This window comes from Brienomyrus brachyistius, chromosome 25 (assembly GCF_023856365.1).
Source record: "Brienomyrus brachyistius isolate T26 chromosome 25, BBRACH_0.4, whole genome shotgun sequence".
NCBI lineage: Eukaryota > Metazoa > Chordata > Actinopteri > Osteoglossiformes > Mormyridae > Brienomyrus > Brienomyrus brachyistius.
This window is the reverse complement of record NC_064557.1, coordinates 2311973-2333379: the sequence shown is the minus strand read 5'-3', so window position 1 is coordinate 2333379 and position 21407 is coordinate 2311973. Positions and strand designations below refer to the sequence as shown.

Genomic DNA, 21407 nt, shown 5'->3' with positions numbered 1-21407 from the left:
TTTTTTTTTTTTTTTAATCGTTATCTGGGTCTATATAATTTATAACAAAGGCAGTCCAGCTTTTAAGGCATGACGAGTTCCCGGAAAAAAAAAAGCTTTCAAGCCCAAAGATTCAGCGCACTGACACGCTACTTGATGTTAATTGCAGGGTTGTGCAATCATGTCAAACACTGCAAACCTAAACGTGTATTATAACATTCAAAGTAGTGTTTTTTGTTTTGTTTTGCAAGATGGGTTTGATTGTGTGGGGCTCAGTGACTGTTCTGTGAAGGTTTACAGTTTGGATGTGCTCAGAGGAAAACATGTATCTCAGTGCGACCATGACCCCATACTGGATAAGTGACATGGATGGATGGATGAATGGATGGATGGATGGATGCAATTCTCACGGAATTCTCTGCTGAGACATAACTTTTTCAATGGTTTGCAATATGATTTATCACATACCACTATAAACTCCTATGCACACATAATTTAACTTCTCCCTGGACAGGCAGCAGCACACCAAGTCTCAGAGAGACAGACTAATCTTTCCATTCCGGCCGCAGCTATTGTAGAGCAGACTGGGATTTCGTTAAAAATGAGTCCCTGAAACACCAAGCAGCGAGATGTCAGATCCAGCCGTCATCGTGCTCAGTTGCACTTGATCTAATTGAGCCAAACACCATTTTTGCCGCTCACAGCTGGTATGAGTCAGATTTAAACTTCAGCCTTATCAGCCAAGCTTTGCAATCGGTCGGAGGCTGAAGGCCTTCAAGGAAGGCAACGATACCCCACATCAAATACATATTTCTATTTAAAGTACACAATGCAAAACAAGGGGGGGGGGGGGTGGTCGAATCATGTGCTACTGTACATCTGCAGTTTAGTCATGCTCCCGTTACCGTGCAGGACTTTAGAAGCAAATCACTAAACACCACTGGCTACAACAAGAACTGAATTCTCCACCACCAGATGATAGAACACGTGTGTGTGTGTGTGTGTGTGTGTGTGTGTGTGTGTGTGTGTGTGTGTGTGTGTGTGTGTGTGTGTGAACAAAAGCTTAATTTCTGTTGTTAATTTCAGGATAGCGATAGACCAGATTGTGGGCTATTGGGTACCACCTCGGAAATGCTGCCTGATTTATACACAGCGAACGCGTAAGACACTTAATACCACAGCTATGTGGGGATGATGATGGTGATGGAGCGTAGGAGCAATTCACTGATTGTAACGGCCTTTGGTAATTAAACTGCGTGATTTACGACCCCCCTGTGGCTTTCACCAAAAAACGTTTTAGCAAAACCATAACAGACCAGAGGCGAGGCGACGAGTGGAGGCTGTTAATGCCCCAGCGCTTTGAAACGCTGCTCTGGAAGCGTCCGAAGATCAGGCAGCATCGGGAGGCCGGCGCTCGCAGCAAATAACTTCGGGCGCATGTGAGGTTTCACGCAAGATCCAGATAATTAATATCTCAGGCAAGCCAACTGAGACGCAAACGTGGAGCGGTTTCCTGCGAATAGCGTCGACACTTATTGACAGATTTCGTGGCAGGACGCCGACAAAACGAGCCCAGATGTGATGCTCAGGTTTAACGAAGGGAGCTGCGCTGGTGTCGCTGTCTAAATGGCATCGTGCAAACGGCAAGGAGGACAGCGTCTTTAATACCGGCGCTAGGGAGAGAGATGTACCCATGCATGCTTTTAGATGCTGTGCTGCGATCGGTGCTCTCTCTCTCTCTCTCTCTCTGTGTGTGTGTGTGTGTGTGTGTGTGTGTGTGTGTGTGTGTGTAAAACATCATGCCAGTGACACACGACGCACCTTATTCACTTATTTCGCTATTAAGAATAAGGCACCTGGTATCTTTTTTGTTTTTTTACCAACGTTAACCTTGTAAGAGTAAACACTGACGGGATAAACTGTTGGACATGTTACAACTATGGCTTAATTATTTTCCCGAGCAATTAATGCTTATAGAGACCCGCACGCCGAATAGCCGCCGTACAGCCGGGGAAAGATGCACCTTCCTCATTCGGATCTGTTGTACCGGAGATTGGTTGTATTTCCGTAACTGGATAGTAAATAATGATTTTAACTCCGTTGTTAAGTGTTTCAGTCTATATTTAGGGTGACAGGGGCGTCGTTTTGAAATAAAAGTTGTACTGTACCTGACTTATAAATAATTATGGCAATCAGCCACTTTCATTGGAAAGACTTAGCGATCGGATATATTTCACGTCAGCCTTACAACATGTGGACATACTTTCCAATTGCAGGGCATCGTACGGAGATAACGAGCAGCCCGGGACCAGCAGGTATGCAATAACTAAGGAGTTTATCCCTGCACATGAAAAAACAGACACGCTATACTCTCTCATTCCTACCATTCGCACGCTTTGTGATCCCCCATCCTCCGCGCAACGGGCTGTTTGACAGGCAAATCCCCAACATAAAATACCGAACTCTGATCCCATTCTGCAGCCCATCTTCCCAAATCGTCCCAACCCCTCCCCCAGGGGGGGGAGGAAAAAAAATGACAGTTTACTAACATTTCATTTATGCTACTTACCTCTAGTTCTCTCCACAAAGAGTCCTGGTTGCACCTTTCCCACGCCATCCACGCAATGAATGACGGTGTTTTAAAAAAAAAAATCAAGCAAAAAAAAAAGGAAATCCAGCGGTTTTTCACTTGCTCTCACTCAGGGAACTGCCCCCTAACTGAGAATGAACTGAAGGCACCTGTCTTACAACTGCCTGCCATCACATGACAAAGCTATTAAAAGTAGGCAGGGGAGTGACTCTTTCCAGCGCCCCCTCCTCACTACTTGAGTGAAGCCAATGACGTCCCGTCAGGCAGGCGGGCTCTGGCACACGCATAGTAAATATTTTCCACGATTAAATCCCCCGATCGTCGGGAGCACGGTGGGATCCATATGCTTTGCCGGTGCGTCGACCGGCACATTAAACTGCTGACGTTTGACGTCAAAGCGGCGCAAGTAGCACCGCGATTCGGGCATCAGTGACGGCGGCGCTCGGAAAAGGCAAAGCGGGTCTGCAGGCGATCGGGGGTCTGAAATCATCACGCATCATTTGGGGGTGGGGGATCACAGCAGCAGCTAGTTCCGTTTACAAACATTACGACTCTGTATGCAAAAACATTAAGATCAGTCACTAAAAGATCGAGATACATGCAATTTCGCCTCATCTGTTTTAAGCGAAGGAGGCGATGGATGTTAAATTCTCGTAAAGCGAATACTGAGAATAAACAGAAATCTGTGCACCCCCCCCCCCTCCGTTATCTCAGATACTCGTTTAATTTGTGTAGACAGTAAATCAAACGGCTTCCTTTCGCCCCACAGCCGGTAGTCTTTCATCCTCCGGGTAGGTGAAGAGTGTTTCCTCGCTTGTCATTCGGAATGTGTTTCAGGAAGTGCTGACTTGTTTTAATAGAGCATGGGACTGCACTATTTATATGGAGACCGAAAGCAGAACTGCTGTTCCTTGTCTTATTGTTTTTTTTTTGTTTGTTTGTTTTTTGATTTTTTTTTGTTCTTTATGCTTATCGGCAAATTGAATTCAGTGTCGGCACCACTTTGGTCGTGCCAAGCCATTTCTCAGTCTCTCACCAGTAGCTCTACAACATTTCTCCCGTTCTCTCTGATTAATTTTTTATTTTTTTTTTATTTTTTTGGTCATTTATTCTTGTTACGGATAGAAAGTTGACTTACCTAGGTGTAATTACATTGTTAATGCGTCCCAGAAAGCCATCTATTCCTAAATTTTGTCTGGATAAATTAAAACTACCCTCTATAAAAAGATCAGTCGGTTAACAGGCGGGCAGTATCAACACATTGTGTGTACCAAACACACACACAAAACACATCAAACAATAACCGAAGATTAGTGTGGAAGCCATAAACTTGCTCTGGTTCAGCTGTCATGTAATCATCATGTGGTCAATTAGCCTACCTGTCATAAATAACCCATTGTTTTGTTGCTGGACGCATAAAATTAGCAGAAATATAATAGGCCTATAAGAAGAGTGAGAGAAAAAAAAACACAACGCAGTAATTAATTAAAGAAAACATGCAAGTGCCGCGTCCGCAGCGGAACAATCACAAAGTTCTCCTTCTGTGCGATATTTTCAGCTGGACGAGCTAGACGAGCACCTCACTCCTTTGAGGAGAAGCGGCTCAGGACCATCCAACGTCAAGCCCTCAAAACTGTTGTGAAGGAGATCCTTTGTAAAACGTGGGATTACGGATTAGCCGGAGCTGCTAATGAGGTACGTATGCATCAGTCACTGGAGCAGCATGTGTGCCCTGGTGGTCTGTCTATGCATTTACAGTAAACACATAGCTGGTGGTGGTTTCTATAATTATTAGTTCTCATACCGTGTATCCTGATGCACGCTATCCCGCTCCTGGCCTTTGTCAGGGCAGGGCCTGCTCTGTTCTGGGGTTTTATTTTAATCTTCTTGGTTCCCACTCTTAACATCATCCTTGACTATGGGCCTGTCTTTGGAGCTGTGTGTAACAGCATAGTAACTGCCGTTCCTCATCAGAGGGGCCCTGAAGTAAACGGCAGCCCCGGCGGCAGACAGACGACGAAGATGAACCGGAGGATGACTAAATCAGGGGAACCAGGGGAACCAAGTGAACGCGTCGTGGAAGCGTCAGAGATCAGAGGAACACTAACAAAACAAGGAGGCAAATAACTGGATAAGAAAAGACATTGACTGGAACTCATGAAAAGGAGGACAGAGTGAGTATCTTAGTTAATACTACTAGGTTATGCTGAGCCACATGCAGCCACAGCTGCTTCACTAACTCCAAAAACGTCACGGATAACAATGAGGTTGCATTTGTACAACTTTAATCAACCTGGACCTGTTTTGGGGCAGTCGCCCCCTGCTGGTTCGGAGGACAACCGTAACTGGTGTACATCATATTTGGACAGCAGGATTTCTATGTCGGTTTTGCTTCTTCTCCTGCACAGAACACGGGATTTCTTTGATTTTAATGTTTCTTCCAAGTAGCTGTTAGATCTGAATATCATGTCGAGGGACTGGGATCAACCTGACTTTTCTCTCTTAATAACGTCGACCAGAAAGAGCTAATTTTATTGTCAGTTCCATCCAAACGTAGCTGCTGAAAGCATATTAAGGCAGAACCCCATGTTATACTCTTCTGCTTTTATTGGCTTAAATAGACTATTGTGTGCTTGCCATATATCCTGATGGCACAGCTAAACACACAGCCTGCAGAGGAAATAAAGTTCGACACTCTATTATGTTATATCAACACCGAGTTAATGCAAAACCATTTTTGAAAAAATGACATTCTGTTTAAAGAACTTATCAAGTTAATGTTGTTGCCCCGACATAATAATTAGCATAATAACTTGAAGTCCACCAGCGGAGAGTAATTTCAGCGGACAAACAGAATGAGTACCTTTTGAAATCGCGTGGCATTATTTGATAATGTTATCCTGTCAACTGCCCGGCAATGAAAATTGCAGGAACTGCATGAAGAGCACAGACCTGTCTGCAGGGACAGAGGCTTCACTGTGTTGGTTGTACCCCCCACCCCCCAAAAAAAAAATAAAAAATTTTAAAGCAGTGTCTATACACAAATTTCAAACTGTATACTTTATGCTTAGATTGAGAATTCAGATAGTAAAGGGGCTGTCAGGATTTGTCTTGATGTAATCGTGGGTTATGTGGTCAGAGCTGTCAACATTTAGGCAAGGAAAATTATGTCTAAATGATTTTCATGTTGGTGTGTGAGTGTGCCCTGCGATGGGCTGGCCCCCCATCCTGGGTTGTTCCCTGCCTCGTGCCCATAGCTTCTGGGATAGGCTCCGGACTTCCCGCGACCTGGAAGGATAAGCGGTTTGGAAAATGGATGGATGGACTTTCAGGTCAGCATAAAACCATGATATTATGTCTGTCAAAGTGTCATGTTGCTCCAGTATTTGCAGCAACCGTGAGATACAACTGTATTTGTTGATATTTGTTGACTCGACAAATGCAGCACACCTCGTTTGGCTAATCAATACCTCATTGAGTTATTTAATGAATTAGGTAAACTAGATAAGTGAAATGTTGGCATTTAATGAACGCATGGAAGGGCTGAGGTGCCCCTGGGGAGAGGTGAGGGAACCGAAGCGGAGCCATCCGGTGAGATATCTGTAACTTTTTGGGGAACAGAGGAAAATCTTACTTTTTTGTTCCTTAGTTTTTGTGGCACTATGAATTTGCTTATGGTCTAATGTTAAATTGTGTTTTTTTTTCAGCGTAAATACACACTTAGAACTCAGTAAAATAGCTTTAAACATTTTCTTAGACTTTCGCACAGCACTGTACTGTACATCATGATCGGAGAGAGCATCCATCCATCCATACTTTAGTATTCATGAAGGATCAAGAACAAGCCGGACCCTCATCATTTAATGATGGCACGCCTCTGCTTGAGGTACGGTGTTCACTTGCTGGTGTCCTCAAAAAAGCTGACTGGAAGAACATCAGACGTCCTCACGTGCGCTAAATCAAGAAGGACTTTGTGTTAGGGGTCAGTGCTAAAATGACTGAGCACATGCCCAGCTTCGGCTTTGGAACAGCTCATGTCTAAGTTAGGGAGACCGTTTACACTCTACATGCTTCTCGTAGAGAAGCCAAATGTATGATATCAGGTCTCCAGATAGACGGCTACCGTCTTGCCAGCACTGACTGTCCCTATAAAAAAACAAAGCACACAGTGAACCTTCCGGAACCTGAGAGCTGTCAGAAGCTGCCTGTCACTGCACTCTACTCCTTTTGAGTCTGATAAACCATTGACTTGATTTTGACGTTCTTGACATCGACGGGTTGTAACAGCGCCCGATTTCCCCAGTAACAGCGTGGGGGCATCACTGGTAGGCCAGACAGTGCTAGGGTGGGGAAAGAGGGTGGGGGTGGATTTTTAAAAGTAAAAAAAAAAAAGTGCGCAGTACTTTGCCGGCACCTGAACGAAAGCGGGACGCTCCTCGCCCGTCTCCAGCCGTCTACGTTAGCTGGCAAGGCTGCTACTAGAGGGCAGATGCTGTTTGAGGAGGAGGAACATGAAGAAGACCAGACAATTAAGAGGAAGGAGCGGGAGCGATATCTCGGCAGAGAGGCGTGAAAATAAATAAATAAACAAATGCCGAGCTGCGTGCATATAATTGTGGGCTTTTTTTTTAACGAAATTGACACTAAGTCTACTAATACAAGCTACTTATACAGCCTCAATGGTAACCGCCAGGGAAGAATTAGGTCAATTATGGTACACTGTGTGCCGTCAGGAGCTCCGTACCAACAAAACCACAAGCAGCTACGATACCCCGCCCCCCAAGAATGACGGCCCAGTGGCCCCGTGTCCTAGACAGCTGTCCTATTATTTTGAAGAATTAAAAAACAAAAAACACCTTAATTGCAGATTCCGGTTCGTTTTTCCCTGGGTCTGCGTAAGACGCAGCCACAATGAATGAACGTCACGCTCGCGGGATCCTTTGCATCATCAGTTTGTTTGTGTTTCTCTTTTCTTGTAGCCTGCAGAAAGACTTTCTTTTCATCACCCTAAAACAAGCATGTACCATTAGGCCGAGTTAAGGGGGGGAGAGGGGGATGGTTGGAGCCACCAGCAATAGCTGCTTGGGGGGAGGCATTCTAGCCATGCTCCATTTTTTTTTTTTTGAAAGGTCTTCCACAGCGAATGTCCCAGCTCTGGGGGAGGTGGTCAGGACAAGAGGCTCCAGCCAGCGAGAGAGAAGCAGGCAGAGAGCAGGAGGGGTTTAAAAATACTTTTTTAGTCAATCAATGGATGACCTTCCATGACTGAGTATCATTGTCAAAAGGCACCGAAATAGACCCAAAGTCATGCTCCGCTACATATAAATGGAAACTATTTCTAGGCATTACGGATTTCAGATCGATGCGCCACGCTGGTCGCCAAACTCGGTAAAAACAATCCGTCCCGACTGCTTAGGTCAGGGCTGGCAAACTTCATTCCTGGAATCGTCTGGATACATATTTTTTCCCCCTCTGTCCATCCCCTTCGATTACCTAATTTGATCCATCATTTTAATACTTTTGCCATTAAAGGATTAAATTCCTCCCTAAAATTGTTGCTATTTCATTGTGTATTAAGGCATGCAATTTTTAATGCAAAAGTTTTCAGCGGAAATGTGCATAAATATATACACACTGTATGTACAGTATATGCTCATGTAAACTGCAAGAATAATGAAAACGACAACGACTTATTAAGATACGCATTGGAATAAAAACTACCCACAGACATGGATTGTGAGCGCACACACACACACACACACACACACACACAAACCCAGAGGAAGTCCATCTCAGTCCCATAACTAGAATTCTTGTTTTCGTGGCCTTTTTGAGAATCTCAACTGCAGGCTTGCATGTCCACCTCTGGCCAGCCCCTTTAAATATTTGCTGGGGGGTGGGGGGTTATTGCTTGGTACTCTCCATTCTCCCTGAATAAACTGGAGATGACAGACTACTTTAATGACCCCATATAATGGTAGGTGACAACAGGCTAGTCCATCACAGGACTGATTCTGCCCTCCGTCACCTTACAAGCACCCCAGCTGTGATGATCGCCACCAGGAAGGTAATTTAAGTACAAGGAAGCAACCTTTCCTCCTTCCTCGGACTCCCAACTACAGGCTCCACAGTCTGCGTGACCTCGATTGGCATCCGAATGCTGATTTGAGGAGATGTTTTATTAAATGGAGGATATAGAGGCATTAATCAGTAGGAAGCGGTATTTTGGTTCCCTGCCTTTGCTGCAGTAAATTCAGCTGAAGGATTACAGAATGGATGTTTACCTAATAATAATGCTTTAATTATTATTTGCTTAACAGATACAAATATGTAAGGACTATGAATTTGCACACATATTATGCATATCAGGATAATAACTGAAGCTAGTAAAAAAAAAAAAAAAAAGTTCTGCTCCAAATGATTAATTATGTGCCCCCCCCCCAGCCCTCCCAGCACAATGAAACAACTGGGATCGCCCTTGTGCCTTGTCCCAGCCAAAGAAAATACCCTGGAATTATCCCACCAGGAGCACGTGGGTGTGTGTCACGCAGCCCCCATAAAAGTGTGATACATTACTACTGGTTTGATGTCAGCCACACATCTGTCGGTACGGACCGGATTTGATCATACTGGATACTCTGACACCAAATACTGGAAATCACCAGCTAGTACTGTCTTTAGTGGAATGTTGACCAGGAAATGTGGCTGGAGGGATGGATGGATGGATGGATGGATGGATATTATCAGTGCTGTCAAATCAATCTAATCACTTAGTGCTGTGGAGGGTACCCCGAAGTTCCTCTAACACTTGTCCCTCAAAGACCACTGCCCCTCCTGAGAACCTATGATGGACCAGTGCCGGATGGACGCTAAACCCACGGTGCGGTTTGGCCTGGACTTTCCCCAAGAGCGACCCCTGACCTGTGGTAGCTGACACAGGTGGTACAGTGAGCCATGGTTCCTGTAAAGCAGAGGGCGTATCCCCCAAAAGTGGAGCAAGTTTGAGTTACCAGCATCTTCTTCGTTATGTTGATCAGAGGAGGAAAGCTCAGGTCCAGAGAGGACAAATCCGCACCAAGATTTTGTTCCAACCAACCAGTTGAGTTCTCTGTGACTGTGACTCTTTACGCTCAACTGGTTGGTTGAAACAAAATCTTGGTCTGGATTTGTAATTTCTGGACCTGAACTTTAGATGGTAATAATAATAATGATAATTAATAACAAGACAAAGAAGAAGAATATAATTACAATAACGATAATAAAAGGATAAGGTGTGAAGAGGAGACACCGCATGACAAGGCTTGTCCAGGGCTTCCTCGTAAAGTCTGTCACATGGGTGTGACACAAACTGGGTCACCAGGCTTTCATACCACCTGCTGTGGGACTCACGCATTTGCCTGGTATTATTCTCTCCTTCCTGCCCCCCCCCCTTTCATTTTATCATCTGACATGTGAGGAAAAAATCCTGCAGGAGCCCACATCCAGCCTTTGTGGGTGTCAAGCTGACTGACACGATGGTAACATAACATTCTGGGTAAACAGAAATATTTATGTCAATTATTATGACGAGAAAATCTACTGATAATGAAGACGGCTTACGGGAAGTTTGCGATGTTTCCATAGACTTACAGAGTCACATTTTCCATGAACTTGATTGCAATTCAACACCGGCTCCCTAATATGGTTTTATAGGGCTTGTTTTTGTGCAACATGACACTTGTACACGAGCGTATTTTGAGGTAAGGTGTTTCTTGCTGAATTGTGTTATTTTTTAAAGAGATTTGGTTATCTTCTGAAATATCTTCCACGCTATTGCAAGATTCTTTGAAATCAGCGCTTCTCCCAAACGAATCCATGTGACAGCACCTCGTCAGCCATGGATTTCCTTTCATGGCGCTTTCTGTGAGTACGTCGCTTATCCGCGATCCACATCATCACTGAAAACAAACATGTTTACGGAAGCTTAATGCTGTCGCCTGGATTTACGGGCTGATTTTAAGCATATCTGTGGGATGGAGAACACCCATAGTGATCCAGTTTGTTCCGTATCTGGTCCCCAAGGCATCTCAGATCCAATGTCCCCTACATACGCAGAACGGACTGTCAATGAGACTCCGTCCGCTCACGAAGTGACCATTTCCCACAATTCCTTGTAATTTCTCTTCAGGGAGATAACGACTACAGATCCGTTCCAGATAAACGACTGGAAGAGAACTCCCTACATATGTGGAAAGGATGTTTGCGCCACACAAAAAGAAATTATCATAATATTTCCCTAAAAGACGCAGACCGTCCATTCTTACATTTCAGAAAGACGATCTGAAAGAGGTTGTCATAATAATGAACGTACGATTGTGACAGAGAATCAGAATGAAAAATGATCTCATCATTGACTCTCCAAGTTCCAGCGACACTTAATGTCGTTGGCGAACATTATTTGTTTAATCTTGCTACTAAATATAATTAAAAATTCTTATACATGTCCCCAAATTAATCGCTGTGTCTGTTCTCTTACTCTTTAGAAAACAGTAAGAAAAAGTGAAAAGTGAAAAGTGAAGCTGCTTAAGCAAAGATATATTCATATTTTTGTCTTTATTTTAATTTAATTGTTTGTATATTAATTTGCTATAACAACCAAGGGGATTTCTGAAAATGTGAAATTGGGACCGAATGCTTTAAAACGCACAATGCTAACTGAGATGATACCATTGAACAGTGGAGGGGAAAAATGTCTAACAAGAAGAATGTGGGAGGAATGATAACAGGACCAGAGTTCATATGCATAATCTGAGAGTGTTGCCAAGCTGACAGACCCTCCCCTGGCCGGTCTGCATCCACTACGGATTTGTCAATAAACATACAACGGATAGAAAAGGCCCAAAAGCCGGTCACTCAGCGGTCACTTCCCTGGTCACGTCCACCCTCGCCACAGCCGGACCCTCCAACATCAGCGGGCACGCCCCCTACAGCCACAAAAGGGCCCTACAGGATCTACGCAGAAGTTGAAATCCAACACACATCTGGGCCTGGCCAGGGGCCAGCAGTTTATTTTCCACGGACCTTGGCAGTGTGCGATCGCATCATTTTTCCTGCCCGGGATGCGCGATCTCTCGGCGCCGTGAGGGACGACACACGTGTGCAGCATTGCAACCGCACGAAAGATCCGTGCTCTTCTCACCCATGGTGTGTGTGGGCGAGGGGTCGAATTGAATGGTCTGCAGCGTTTGGTTTGGCGCTCCGGGCCCCGCTTGGCCTCCAGCTGGCTGGCACATTGGCCGGCTCGGTCCCTGCCAGACTCAAAAGTGAAAGGGGAGCTTCGTCACCTATAAAAGTGCATCAAAGCGGGTGTATTTTTGTCGGTATGTGAACGTCCACAGCAGGCAGCCAGGTTATAAATAGCATTCTGGCAGTGGCAGAGGTGGACGTTCTGTGTTTATACAGTACATGTGCCTGGGTACAATTCATGCCCGAAACGTTTACAATGCAGTCAGGCTGGATGTTACAGGACGGAGGCGTATCAATGACCGAGGGGCACAGTGGCGTGTTACAGACCCCCGCTGGAGTAAAACTTGCATCTTAATGCGACGCTCGTTTTGACGCTTAAACAGCCGGACGAACGGGGGACCTCCGCTGGAGTAAAACATGCATCTTAATGCGACGCTCGTTTTGACGTTTAAACAGCCGGACGAACGGGGGACCTCTTCACATTCGGAACAAGGCTAGGGTTTTGTGCGTTTAATGTGACTGCTTTCTGGATTTTAATCTGGGCGAAGAGTCTAAGGAGAAAAATAAATGCACTTGCGGTGTTAGGAAGGTGAGCACAGCATTATATCATCATGCCCACCTTTTAGATTTAGTAAGTGCTAAGCAGCACTAGTGGAACTTGGCTGAAGCTTCTGTTCTGATCAGGAATCCTGGACTTGCAGGAATGCACCTCCAAAGAGCATGTGTGTCTGTTTATAACTGTAAATATACATGGGGGGGGTCACTCGGCCAGGAGGGGCTGGATGAAGCCCACGTTCTCCCCATGTGTTCCTGGTGTTAGCATTAGCATTGGCTAACTCGATAGCGGAGCTGCCGTCCCGCACACGGTGACAGAAGATAGGGGCGTGTGAGCGGAAGCCGCCATCTTGGGAACGCGCAATTGTTCTCACAAAGGCGGAGTCGCCGTGCTAACGGGGGTGGGGGGGCTAACGGGGGGGGGTCTCGGCTGGCGAGATCCAGCCGGCTACCCGAGGGACCAGGCCCTGGCGGCAGACGCAGCACTGATTGCGAATGCTGATGGAGGACAGTGAAAAGCCAGAGTTAACCTGGGCACCTCCGTCAGCTGCGTGGGATCCAGCCAAACGCCGGAGTCTCCCGTGAGGCATGATGGACGCCTTTCTGTCTTCCTCTAATCTCAAAAGGACCCCTGATCCAAGGATTTTAAGGGGGCAGGTGGATGAGCGATTAACAGAGGAGTTTGGAAATTGGGTCTTAATAGGCCCAATGTCTTTCTAAAGGACCTGAGAGACAGATGATGGGTGTAGGGTTATTGCTGAGGAGGCAGGCAATTTTTGGTCTAAGCCCCACCCACTAGAACTGGTGTGACCTTTGACCTTCTCATTTGCCCACTCAACAGCCCTAATGTCACCATATGGACGGGGGGCCATACAAGACCTTGATTTTCTCCAGGCTATATAAGTAATATATGAAACAGCAACAAGACATATTTTCTAGGAATTGTAGACCATACATTTTATCAGAAAGAGAGTTAGCTAATCTGGCTGCCGCGTTAACATGAATTTGGAGGTTAATCACAATATTGAAAGAACCTTAAACCTTAATGTTTGTTTCTGCAAGTGAGAATTAATTCTGAAGAAAGCGCAACTCAACTCAAGTGAACAATCAGCAGTTCTGCAAAAAAAATAAATAACTGAAACAATATTCAAGTACAGAGAGGACTCACCATCTGGGCTTTCTTAACTGTTTTGGAGCCGTTCCATTAAAAAATGGAATTGTGTCTGGCTTCCTATACCTTTCTGTAACGAGGTTAATTACTGGCCGGCCATGAGGACATCACATTCTCAAAATGAAGCAATATGATTTACTGTTTATCGACTGTTTTAAGTTATGATGGTTTTCACATTAGATTTCCAGGGAAAGATTTGTCCACTACTGAATAACCTAATTTTAAAGCCATATGAAAATTATATTCTGGCATGTTTATACATATTATAATTACATTCCGTACTGTGGCATGCTGGAGAGTAAAAAGTAAAATACCAGACATACGCTTGTAACATAAACGAGACATTATATCCTGAGAATCTGCTTTGAAATGCTTGATGATTCGAGCACCTTTCATTTCTCAAGACCATCATCATATAAATTCATCCGTGCGACCCCTACAATAAGCTCAGCTGTCTTAAACGAACCACTAATTAGCCTAAATATATTTACCGTAAGGCTGCCCATTTCAGACCTGTCATGGAGTGTTGCATCATTGCTGAGGAGGCAGACAGTTTTTGGTCCAAGCCCCACCCACTGGAACTGGTGTGACCTACGACCTCTTCATCTGTCCACTCAACAGCCCCAATGCCACCATATGGGGGGGGGGGGGGGGTGGGGTGGGCGTACAAGACCTTCAATTTATCTAGGCTAATATATCAAAACATCAAAAAGACATTTTCTAGAAATTTTTGACCATACTTCTTATCATAAAAAGAGCCAGCTAACCTTACTGAAGCGGTAATATGAATTCGGAGGTTAATCGCTATATTGAAAGAATCTTAATGTTTGTTTCTGCAAGTGAGAATTACTCCCGAAGAAAACGCAACATAACTCAGTTGAACAATCAGCAATTTTGCAAAACAAATAACTGAAACAATATTCATGTACAGAGAGGACTCGCCAAGAATGGAATTCATGTGTCATTGATATGGTTGTATATCAATATATGGTTATATATCAATATCATATATATTATAACTACCATTTGCATTCACTATTCTAAGACTGCAGTGCCACCTGATGTCACATGGCAGTGATGTCACATGGCCAGGGGGATTTCATCATGTGACCTGGGACTCATAAAAGGGTTTCTCTGATGCATTAGGGCCACCTAGCTCATGCACTTTGATTTCACTCAGTTCGTACATTTGAACGCAAAAGCACGACTCTATTTGTGGCCCATCACCTGTGACAGGCTTTAATTATTTGTGCCGTTAATTATTTGCCAAGTCTTGTGTGTGAGCCAAGTACACAACGAGGAACTTACCAGAAAAAAAAAATCTCTAAGGAAGGCGACCCAGTCAACCAGAGAAACTTGTCGCCTAAACACATTTTTTAAGAATAATTAAGCTGCATCGTCTCCACCACAACAAGCATCTGCGAGACGGATTCCCAAGCTGAAGGCTATTTCAGAACTGGAAGAGGACTCAAAGTGGATTTCTTTAAAACTTGAGTAGGAAGCGTAGGCCTGATAAGGTCTTCTAGAGGACTTTTCGCACAAGAGCATTAGAGGCTTAAACTAGCTGATTGGATGCATTTGAATTCCCCGACTTCTGCAAGCTGATTCACTGCAGGGGCAAAAGGAAACGTTCCCAGGAAAAGCGAAGGGACAGCTTGACAAAGATGAACAAGCAGCTCGCTGAAGAGGAAGTTGAGAGAACAGGCTGCCTTATCAAACATCCAGAGACTCTCCTGGCAGGAAGTGGGGACCACTCCAGTAGATAGGAGCCTCGCTGGGATCCCCACCAGACAACACTCCCACTCAAGCAACCCTCCTGAAAGCCGGTTCCACTTTCATTTCCTCACATGTGGCAGCCTTTCGTTATTTCTGGCATGAATCATTCGCCACGATTAGTCAGGTACACGCAGTGGTGGAGAGTTCAGGTCCAGCAGGTACGAATCCAGAACAAGATTTCATTTCAACCAGCCTGTTGAGTTTAAAGAGTCACAGTCAAAGAGTTGAAACAAAATCTTGGTCTGGATTTGTACTTTCTGAATCTGAACTCTCCACCTTCGGGTACATGACCCATCATACCTACAGAGATCTCTGATCTCAATTCCCAGAAACGTACAGTCCTGATGGCTTCAGTTAAATATTCCTAAGCTGTGCACGTAAGATTTAGACAAGACGTGCTAAGAAACCTACAGAAGCTTGGTGTCAAAAAAGGAAATCAATTCCAAGCACGATGAGGACTTTTGCAAATCGGCTGTGGACGCTTGTGAATGTTGGATACAAACCAGGGATCGTAGCTTAATCACAATGGATGATTCTTTCCTATTGGCTCTGACAGTTGAATTGCCTCCAGTTTTACCTCTCAGGGTGGTAATCATCTCTTCTAGGGGAAAAAAATAGGGCAGCAGATTGTTAAAAGGCTGCCTCTGGGCCAGCAAGCGAACCATATGGATAGCTTGTCCTGAAGAATAACACCTATCGTAAAAGTGCACGGGGGAGGGTGGACTGCCTCTCGGGCCCGCTTTATTAGCCAAATGAGCGTATGATGCAAAAGCCACGACCATAAAGATCTCACCGGCTTCACACCTCCCGTGTCCGCCGATGCGAAATGCTCCGTCATCGCCCGCTGGATTCTCATCACGCCCCGAGGAGAAGCGTCCCTTACCTTCACAGGAAATGGTCCAACATCACCATAGTCCTTCACACTTCCATTCAATATAAGTGGCATTAATATGACATTTCCAGACTGTCACTATAGGCAGTTACTATTCAGGTCCTGTCGATGTACGACGCAGGGGCAGCTAATTAGGTTTAATAACTTGGAAAAAGAACCACGGGTACAAAAAAAAGAGAGAGAGGAGAGATGAACTCTGGGTATCTCCACGGATCTGTGGGCGCGTGGAGCTCGAGGAAAGCAAAGTTAACATGCTGTTGCTGCAGACCGTCAGTGAGGTCGCAGCGTCGGTGCAACAGAGACGTAAGGTCAATCTCGGACGAGAGAAAGCAATCTTGTTCCTCATTAATATAGACCTGTGTGAGTGACTTTGCTAAATCCGACGGAGAAAATCACACCAAACGGGGAGCTCCTCGTAACGTGTGCCTGCCAACCTGTTACCTTGCTCTCTTCTGACCGATTTTAAATATGCTAAATGTTTTATCCTCCAAATAAAAAGGCAAGGATCATGCCCTGAAATCACCCTACCTAGTTCACTAAATAAGCTTTACTTTGATACTAATCTCCATTGTTTGCTCTCGAGCTATTTTGTCCTGAGTGCTTGAATGACACCCAAACTAGCTGAAATGAGCCGTGGAGGTCACCTGACTCTGCTCGTGCGATGTGGGACATTCCAAGGGGCTCGCTGCAGCCAGGACAGAGCTGTTGGTCCGGAGACCTTCCCTCCCTGATCTAATCATTCCTGTGACCCCTCAGCCTCCTTGGTCTGTTCCTGAGACCACCCCACCCAGTTTGACACAACTGTCACCCTGCTATGATTTATTGTCACCTCCATGTCACTTTCAAATGGTCAGAATTCTTCTTTCATTTATAGATGCACCTCAAGACATAATTTCCTTTTTAAGAAAAAGACGTACTAGCTGTCCTAACCCTCTTGCAGCCATAGCTTCCGGGATAAGCTCCATACTCCCACATCCCAACATAGGACAAGTCGGTATAGAAAATGGATGAATGAATTAACCTGTACTACCCACGATGCTGAAAAACGGCATTATTCATTTAAGACAGAAAGTTAGCTACAGGCAGGAATTCAAGCTTGATTCACATGTGTCTCTTTCATTATTTTATCAATTTAGCTCTAATATTTCCATAACTTACCAAAAAGTACGAAAAAAAAACACTGCATATAAATCAAGTTCGAATGTGTGGATCATATATATGCAACTATATTTTGAGATTCTTTGCATTTTTGCACTTTGGTTTTCCTATATCTGGCTGTTTGTGTAACGATGAAGTCGTCCTGGAGCTCCTGAGGTACCCATGTGACTCAACCATGTGACTCAGCCATGTGACTCAGCCATGTGACCATGCCCTCTGCGGTGGAAAAGCAGGCGGTCACCATGGACGCACCGCTCCAACGTGCTCTCCCCCAGCACGCCAGCAGGGCCGCGGCTCGTCAGCTGACTAACCGACAGCTGCCCGAGCCACGTCCGCCTGCCCCCTGCCTGCCCCCCCCCGCCAATCCCCAAGCTCACAACCTTGAATGTTACCTTGCTATTAATGGAGGCCGTCCCAGAACCCAGGCCTCGTCTCCTTGGGCGAATCGCGGCCACGTTCAGGGCAGGTGCCGGACGTAGCCTCTCCCGACCTCGCCCCAGGGCCAACCTTTCCGGGACCCTCCTAGTCTAACAGCACTGTGCAGCTTTACGTGCATGTAGAGGAACCCCTCACTCCTGCACCAAAACAGCCACGGGCATATAGAGGGGCGGGTCCTGAGAGGCTGAAAGCTGACTGGCCTGCGGAATGCCACTCATCCGTTCAAAACATATCATTGGCTAATGATGAGTTTGGCCCCATTCTTGGTTGTAGACCCTATTGTTTTGGCTCAGCGCGCCCCTAAAGAATTATTTTCTGTATTTTTGCATATAATTCATGGCCCCTGTTTGGCAAATCTTATTGTGGGGCCCTGGGGAGGCGGGGGGGGGGTCGGGCATCTCATTCTTCAGGAGGCAGAGCCACACTAAGGCTCAGTCGCCTCTATGCTCCCCCCACCCTTAAAAAGAAATCCCAGAATCGCCCCTGCAAAGGAGCAGCCAGCGGGGTGCAATAATACAGTAATAAAAACAGCGTTACCATGACGAGTGTTTAACCCCGAATCGGCTCTAAAATGTGTGGCTGAGGGTATTTGCACAGCTAATGTTTAAACTCGTGCGTATCGAGTGATATTCTCTTTGCTTAAAACGCGACCCGTCCATCCCGCTCTGGTCAACATTTACAATTAAATCGCACTAAAGACTAAGATTCCCCTAACAATATTTCCAAAGGGCTTAAGTAATCTATTGAGTGAGCCAATCTAGAGGTAAAATCAATTAGCAGGAAGACTGATTTTTTATTTTTTTCCATCTGTGGGTTGAGGGGGAGAGGAGTGATACTCTCAGGCAGGACTGTGGCAGTATGATTGCCCCCCCCCTGGTTTCACAGCCAGGCCGTCCTGGGGACCGTGAGTGTAGCCCCCTGCTAGAGAGAGAGTGGGCGGGGGCACATAGCCATCTGGAGCCCTTCTGACGCAGCTTGACGCTGACGCCATCCGCAGTCCATAGGCGTGCGAAGCTGAGGCACTGCGGCCGAACCGTGGTGTGTGGCCCTCAGGGAGCACAGCACAGCGCCACCTTCAGGTGGCGGCAGCAAGAAGCTCTGTCTGTCATTTAGTAATAAGCAGGGGTGCGTATGAGGGCGTGGCCACAATGGCACTGGCCCCAGCTGAAAGCTGATTGGCCCTGCAGTGCCTCCTCCCCTGTCACTCAATGAATCGAAACATATCATTGGATAATGATAAGGTCAGCTGCTATGCATGAACTATGACCCCTGTTATGCCTCCTGCCTAGAATCGCCTCGTTTAATATGCAGGGCTTTGTTCATGGGCCAGATCTCAGTAATTCCCTTCAGGAAATCATCTGTCTTTTTGAGAGCAATGGGTAGCCGGCTCATTTAATGTAAGTGCTTTCCTTACTATTCTTAATGGCCAGCGCTGTGCGGGCGCTGTGTCTATTTCCCTGATTGAGGAATCGGTTTGATATTGTCTGGCTGTCGCGCGGCTTTGGCGCTGTAAGACTGCCAGAGGGCGTTGCGCCTCGGCAGCGTGTGTGGGCCACCCTTCCCCAGGTCATGCGGCAAAGCAGATAACACCATAAAAAAATGACATGTCCCTGAAGGCAGAAACTGGCCCACCTGTCTGACGAGGGGGAGCTGATTTGCAGCCCCAACTACCTCCCACTCTGCTTATAAACAATGCTGCTCTAGTTATTGCGACAATGTGCTACCATTCACAGTTCCTGACGTATTGTGATGCTGTCCCTCAACATCCACCACCAAGTCTCCTCCGCATTTGATGAGAGCCGCATCCACTTCCCCAGAAGCTTCCTGCACAGTTCGAAGCAGTCGTCTGTAAAACTTCTTCCGTCTCCTAATTGATCCGAGCGTAATTAAATTTAGAAAATGGAAGGTGGATTACCAGACTTCACACAATTGCGTTATTTAAGCCCCACCACCACCTAACCCCCACTCCAACTAAATCGATGTACAAGCTTGCAGAGAGACATACATGGACATTTTGTGAGTTTTTAATTATGTTCAATGCGGTGTAAACCTAGCCTGCTGTCTCCCCCTCACAAAAGACAGCCCGATTCGCATTGTCCCGGCCAAGGCCTGGGAGCAGAAAGAAATGGTTAGCCACGAAAACACAGGGCGTGAAGCCAAAGCTCTGCATTTCCTGCCGCACGTCCGTCCATTTATATATCCCCTTTCACGAAACACCTCACGGAGCCACCCGTACCAGGCACACCTCCACTGGCCTGACACCACCCCTCGTTTCCGGAATGCTCTAAAGTTGCACTTTCCGCTCATTGGATAGTTGTCTTATTAGTTTCCGACTTTGTTTTCCGGATCTCAGGTCTCCGGCACATTGCTTTTATATTTTACAGCGCATTGACTTTGTCACTTATGTATAGATTATGTACAGCTGAATATATTTCATATATTTTTTATTTCATATTGTTATCTTTATATTTTATATGTTACTCTCTCTTTCCTTATTATGCACAATTGCTCAGAGTAAGCAGGGTTACATTTTACTACATGTATGTGTTCAGCTGTGTACATGACAATTAAACCTCTTGATTGATTGATTGATTGATTGAGTGTTTTTCTTTAGCTCCTGCTCCAGTTCTTTTGACACCGGCCCCTGGGCTTTCACAGGAAGCTCAGCCTAGCTGCACTTACGCTTAGTAGCTAACAAAATGTACGTTTCTAGGGTTCTGTTTGCCTTACTTGTGTGTCGCTTTAGTGTCACAAACTGTGACAAAAGTGTCACCCAAATAGAAATAAATGTAAATGCTCGCAGACGTCACAGTCACACTGCCGGCAATCTGCAGAACCCCTTTCTGAGGTGGGGGATTATTGATAGCGGAACGATCCCCTTTGATGGCGAATTTCTACCTTCTAGCGCGGAAAAGGAAACAAAAAAAGCCTATTTGCGGTTGTCGGTTTTTACACCAAGATTAAAGGTGCGTGCGTCTGCGGGGAAGGCCGGCTTTGAAATCCAGTGGCCCGCCGCGGTGGCCTGCCATGCTTGGTCGAGAGGCCTGAACAAAAGCTACCGTAATATCGTAATTCCGCGGCTATACGGCTGTTTTTGTGATATCTCTCTTTATGAAATACTGAGGTCGTGCTGTCAATTTGAAACAGACCGTGGCAGCCTCAGTGTTCTGATGGCATTAGCTAATTGTGGGTTATTTGCTATGAATTTGAAACGAAATTGATTTTGTTCAAGCTGTCAAGCAAAAAAATTAAAAATAAAAAAAAATGTTTTTTCTTCTCCTAACTAAAATAATATGAGAGGAAACAATGTATTGAGTTTATTGCATTTTTACAAATGTCCACTAGCCCAGGTCCATATAGACTCTCTCCTGCGCCAATGGATGAACCTTCAGTTGCTTTCATTTCAGATTTATAGGTGAAGCCAAATCATTTACCCTAGAGTTCAAGAGCAAGACCCATCCTGGGGACTTGGGCCACTAAATTGCTTTTTGTCAACCCCCCACCCACTAGCTGAGTCCTAGTCTGTGTCGCAGGATAGAAAGAGATCAGCTAACAAGAGCATCTCTGCTCTTCTGCTGAAGATGAGCCTATCAGGGACTGGGTCTGGTTTGACACCGATTTGA

The 21407-nt window shown here is 45.6% G+C and overlaps 1 protein-coding gene and 1 long non-coding RNA gene across 7 annotated transcripts in view; one reads left to right on the top strand and one right to left on the bottom strand.

The window, feature by feature from the left end:
• LOC125720558 (peroxisome proliferator-activated receptor gamma coactivator 1-alpha-like) overlaps window positions 1-21407 on the bottom strand; it is a 177357-nt gene that overhangs the window by 24540 nt on the left and 131410 nt on the right. For 2 of the 6 annotated variants that reach the window (XM_048996103.1, XM_048996104.1), the window contains exon 1: window positions 2549-2995. The exons of 3 other annotated variants lie outside the window; for them this stretch is intronic. In XM_048996103.1, the coding sequence (XP_048852060.1) occupies window positions 2549-2596 (48 nt within the window). In that variant the 5' untranslated portion in view covers window positions 2597-2995. Of the gene's footprint in view, window positions 1-2363; window positions 2402-2548; window positions 2996-21407 lie in introns of those variants that run through there. One more of the 6 variants, XM_048996105.1, reaches the window with a different exon arrangement.
• LOC125720599 (uncharacterized) lies at window positions 10052-11058 on the top strand. The gene is made up of 3 exons (XR_007385518.1): window positions 10052-10308; window positions 10389-10471; window positions 10737-11058. It is a non-coding gene; the product is annotated as an uncharacterized LOC125720599 (long non-coding RNA).